The following is a 5,501-nucleotide window of genomic DNA, read 5'->3' as shown; positions in this document are numbered from 1 at the left end:
AAACTAAAAATTTTTTATTAAACGGGAAAAAATCCAAAAATAAAATATTAGCCATTTTAAAATTACGACCAAAAACTTCCCAAAAAAAATTTCAAAATATATTGAATTTCTATAAAAATAAATAAAAAATATAAACAATTTTCAAATTTCTATACATATATGCACATGACTGAGTCAGTTTAAATGGCTTCATTTATTGTTTACATTTAAATATTTTTTTTTTAAATTTTTTTCGAATAACAAATGTTAAAATTTTTATATTAATGTTTGTATTTTCATTCTTTTATTTATTTATAGGAACCACACGCATTTTTTTCGGTTAACAAATTGTTTTTGAAAAATGCAGTACAGCAGCCGTTCGGAAAATTATTCCTCTTCTTTAAGAGATTCACCACCAAAATGGACCAGTGGCAAGGTTAGTTAAGAAAAATAAACAACACAGACTTATATACATATAAATATGCTTTAAGAAAAAAAAATGAAAATTTATCGAAAAAAGCCCCATTTTTCAATATTTTTTTATGACCGGATCATTATTTTTTTATTATATTTTTTTTTTATTTTTTATTTTATTTTTTTATTAATGTTTTTTTCCGATCTTTTTTTCAGGATCATAAGACTGGATATTCTTATAAAACCTCTGCAGCATATCAGTATTCCAATACAGGCTCTGGCAGTGGCTCTTATCAACAGGACAAGCCAATTGATAAAAATATCGATCAATTAGATGCTCTATTGGAAGATTTGAAAAATGAAAGGGAAATAACCAGGGACAGAGGTAAGTGGAGGAAAAGAGAGTAACATAAAAATCCATAAAATATCCTCCTTAATTTGGTTCCATTATTTGTATTTTAATTCTCTTCACTTTTCCATTTTCTTTCAGATCATTCTATGAACTATAGGACCATGTAAGTTTCCATTGCCATCGAATAACATATTCTTATTGGAATCCAATTACATTTCCCCTGTTTCTGTTTTAGTGAACGTTCAACCAATGAGGATCCATTGACGGGGACCGTTACCAAAACCACAAAAGTTATAAAAACTTCGAAAAATATTAGCGGTGGTTTGGCGGATGATAGCGAATTGTATCCAACATCGGATTACAGTACCCTGAGATCCAATGGTACCTTGGTGCGTAATGATTATCAAACGCTGGAAAAGCCCTATGTTGGAAGTAAGTATTCATTTCCCATCCCAAAAAAATGGATTTTAAATTCTAACCTCACAATGTTTCCCCTGCACAGGCAACCTCTCACCCGGCGGTGGTTTCTATGAAACAAAACATCAAACGAAAATCTATGAAAGCAATCGTTCATTGAATAAACCCGAATTTGTGCCAACTGCCAATTCGACGGTGGTCTCCAACACCCAAACAAATGCCACTCTCCTACAAGAGGACTTGAAAAATCTCACCGTCAGTGAAGACATTCTCCCCGTGCCAGGCACAAAGGTCACAACGACAGTACGCACCTACACCTATGAGATACCGGCTAATGCACCACTACCTACCTCGAATACATTGAGTCGTAAAATTCAATACAATACCATTCAAACGAATGAAACTAATAATGTGGTTCAACCGCATCCCGTCCATGCCATACCCCAGACGGTGGTCTACAATACGGAAAGTTATTCCACCTTGAATAAGGACAACAAACCGGTGGTGTCAAATGTTAACTATGAAGTACGTGAACATTATGAAACGAACACATTGAGGAATAACACTTTGCCATTGCAACCAAGAAATCATCAACATCCAGTATCACCAGGACCACTAGGACCAACATCTGGTGAACCACCAGTTGGCAGTAATACCATTGTTTATAATATTCACAATACGACCACCACAACGAACACGGAAAGGCCCGGATATCCCGGACATAGTCCCAATAATCAAGGGCCACGTAGTCCAGTTTCACCGCAACATGGGCCAGGACCCCATCATGGTCCTGGTGGACCCACAACACATCATTACATCTACAAGGAATCTACTAACACGGTTAATACCATTCACGGTGGACCACCACATGAACCAAATAAACCACATGGTGGTTATCCACCAAATGGTAGCACCGGTGGTTATCCACCAACTAATGGTGGTCCTGGCTATCCCGGCAATGGTCATCCACCACATACGAATATAACCTACAATTATTCTTCGACTACCACAAATACCAGTAATACACGAGGTGGTCCCAATTACGGCTCACCATCGACACCATTGCCACCAGCACCCTTCCCAGTGGACGGTGTTGTTGAGTATCCCACAACAAATGGTAATCCACCACAGCGTGTTGAGGAGCTAATGCAATCTCTGGGAAATGTAAGTGGAACCTAAAAGAAAACAACAAAAATAAATTATAAGAAAAATTAAAAAGGTGGCGAGAACAACAAAAATAAATTATAAGAAAAATTAAAAAAGGGGCCGTAGTGACTTACCGAGTGGGAATTTGAAAATTGTTTGTTCGTTGACCTATTGTCAAATTTTGTGTAGAATATTTTACCCATTAACTTCGACCTGCTAAAATGAAGCATTGTAAAAGATATTGACCTTATTTCAAAGCAACAAATTTACCATGAATAGTTATTTTGATTATGGAAATTTTTAATTTGTCATTTATACAGATATATACTAGACCTACAAAATTATTTTCTTCGGTGACCCGTAGTAAAATTTTATGTAGAACATGTTTTCCTTTAACACCATCCTTCTAAATTGAAGTATTGAGGACAATTTTTCTCAATTGCAGAACGACCAAACCTAACCTAAAAACATCTAGTAAATATTGTTAATATACCAATTAGATTTGTGTTTTTTGATCGATATACACTGCACTTACAGATTTCTTTTGTTCGGTGACCCATAGTGAAATTTGATGAGGAACCTGTTCTTCTTTTACACTTTCTCTCTAAAATGTCGTATTGAGGATGAGTTCACCCCGTTCCAGAACGACCAAACCTAACCAAAAATATTTAGTATTTATTGTTTGTATACCAATTAGATTTGTGTTTTTGATTTATATATACTGCTCCTGGAGATATCTTTTGTTCGGTGACCCATACTGAAATTTAATGTAGAACATGTTCTCCTTTAACACCATCCTTCTAAATTGAAGTATTGAGGACAATTTATCCCAATTCCAGAACGTCCAAACCAAACCAAAAATATTTAGTACTTATTGTTTGTATACCAATTAGATTTGAATTTTTTGATCGATATATACTACACCTACAGATTTCCTGTGTTCGGTGACCCATACTGAAATTTAATGTAGAACATGTTCTCCTTTGATAACATGCTTCTAAAGTGATGTTATTTGGCAGATATTAATCCAAACCCAAACCACATGAAAATTACCCAAACATAAAGTTGTCGGGTTTTTATATAAATATAAATCGAATATTTTAATCAATATATATATATATATATATACAAAAATCTTAAGTGAGATGACTTACAGTGAAATTTAATGTAGATCACAATCTGCTTTGGTAGCATCCCTCTAAAATCAACCATTATGGGTGATTTGGCCAAATTCCTAAAGATCAAATCTAACTAAATGTAAATTAGAAAATTTCAAATTTGAAATTTTAACACTTCTAATTAGAACATTCAACACAAAGAACTAGTTATTGATATTTTCGAAATAGATTTTTTTAAATATATATTTTTTTTTAATATTATTTTTTTAATATCTTCCCCTTGCAGACCGATTCCGTTGATAGACCCGATTTGAACACACCACGCAAACGTGAAATTGAAACTGCCGTGGCCACGCCCAATCAACAACAAATACCATCGGTTAATAGAGCTGGTCGGGAAATCTACTATCCACCAGGACATGAAATGATGTTGACCAAACGCTCGGAAATGCATGCTTCAGGATCACAAGCTGGCGTAAATTTTTAAAAAATGTTTCATTGTACTATTTTCCATATTAACGTGTTTCTTTTTTCTGTGATTCCCCAGGGACGGTGGGCCAAAGGTTCCGGAATGTATGAATATGAATCTGGTTCTAGATCTAAGACCACTACCAAATCTGGCGGTGCCATGGTACCCGTTTGCTTGCCACTCTGCTGTGCTATGCCTTGCTCAATAATGTAATTCTTGCGAGGAATGTGCTCTCAACGAAATATTTTTTTATTGGAATTATTTCTTCGTTATTAAAAACTGTTTATTTTTTATATATTTTTTTAATTTGATTTGATAAGACAATTTGTTTTTGGCCAAAAAATAATTGTCCGTGATTTTATTTTATTTATGTATATATAATAATTGTTATGCCTGCTCTTTAAAATACTAAAAAGATTTTGAATAATATTTAATTAATAATTATGTTTTTTAGTCTTTATTAACCTTCTACCCAGTAAATACTACTTTGTTGTTGTATAAGTCGAAGTCGAATGATTTGAAATCCGTTTTGCTCAAATGAAACAAAATTTTGCATATATATATTTATGTATAAGTAATAAGGGGTCCAAACGAGTATAGATTTTTTATAAAAAAAACAACTAAAACAAAAAAAATGAAACAATTTTTGTGTAACAAATGAAGTTTGATTTTCTTTCTTGTCTAAGAATTTTATTTTGCTGTATCGAATATTAAATATAAGTTTATATTAATTAATAACAAAAAATAATTATTAATAATAAACGTAAACAATATTAATTACCAGTGTATGAAGTTAAAAACAAAAAATATTTAATAAATGTAACACATTAAAAAAAAAACAAAACAAAAAAACATAATAAACAAGAACAAAATAAATATATTTTTTGTGGCGCTATAAGCGTTTCTAACAAACCGAAATGTTGATTTTTTTTTAATATTGTGAAACTTATGTAATCCTCATTACATAATTAAAAAATATAAGAAATTTATAATTACATTTTATATTTATATTATAATATTCATTATAAAATTACTGTTTTTACATGTTCAATTAGAATTGCAATTTTTTTATATATTTAGATTGATCATAGAGTTTTCACTTGTTCGGTGACCCATAGTGAAATTTTATGTACAATCAATTCTCCATTGACATCATAGTCCTAAAATTTAATATTAATAATATTTAGAGCCAATTCCGGAATGACCAAATTTAATTATTATTTTATCTCTTTAAATTAGAATTCTTATTTTTTATTTCTATATACTACACCTACAGATTTCTTTTGTTCGATGACCCATAATGAAATTCGATGGGGAAAAAGTTCTTCTTTGACATCATCCTCCTACAATGAAGTATTGAGTACAATTTGGCCCAATTCCAGAACGACCAAACCTAACCAAAAACATTTACTACATATTTTTTATATACCAATTAGATTTGTGTTTTTTGATTGATATATACTGCACCTATAGATTTCTTTTGTTCGATGGCCCATAATGAAATTCGAAGGGGAAAAAGTTCTTCTTTGACATCATCCTCCTACAATGAAGTATTGAGTACAATTTGGCCCAATTCCAGAACGACCTAACCTAACCAAAAACATTT

At 32.0% G+C, this 5,501-nt stretch overlaps 1 protein-coding gene across 1 annotated transcript; it reads left to right on the top strand.

Moving 5' to 3' along the window:
• Positions 1-324: 324 nt before the first annotated feature.
• Positions 325-4,126, top strand: LOC133327541 (uncharacterized). Its single transcript, XM_061536058.1, has 7 exons — positions 325-415; positions 610-778; positions 884-908; positions 981-1,177; positions 1,248-2,326; positions 3,713-3,901; positions 3,974-4,126. Exons 1-7 carry the CDS (start codon positions 341-343, stop codon positions 4,106-4,108), a joined length of 1,869 nt encoding a protein of 622 aa, XP_061392042.1. The 5' UTR covers positions 325-340; the 3' UTR covers positions 4,109-4,126.
• Positions 4,127-5,501: the final 1,375 nt, after the last annotated feature.

The sequence above is a fragment of the Musca vetustissima genome, unplaced genomic scaffold (assembly GCF_032173495.1).
Source record: "Musca vetustissima isolate MV318-11 ecotype Yass unplaced genomic scaffold, APGP_CSIRO_Mvet_v1 utg15269, whole genome shotgun sequence".
Classification (NCBI taxonomy): Eukaryota; Metazoa; Arthropoda; class Insecta; order Diptera; family Muscidae; genus Musca; species Musca vetustissima.
The sequence above is the reverse complement of the archived record's forward strand: the minus strand, read 5'-3'. Positions and strand labels throughout refer to the sequence as shown.

What these genes read in the sequence shown, in the direction of transcription:
- LOC133327541 (XM_061536058.1), top strand. Translation starts at nt 341, where the DNA reads ATGCAGTACAGCAGCCGTTCGGAAAATTATTCCTCTTCTTTAAGAGAT. An exon ending in GGAAAAGCCCTATGTTGGAA is followed by an intron (nt 1,178 to 1,247) that starts GTAAGTATTCAT and finishes TCCCCTGCACAG; the next exon opens with GCAACCTCTCACCCGGCGGT. An exon ending in TAATGCAATCTCTGGGAAAT is followed by an intron (nt 2,327 to 3,712) that starts GTAAGTGGAACC and finishes TTCCCCTTGCAG; the next exon opens with ACCGATTCCGTTGATAGACC.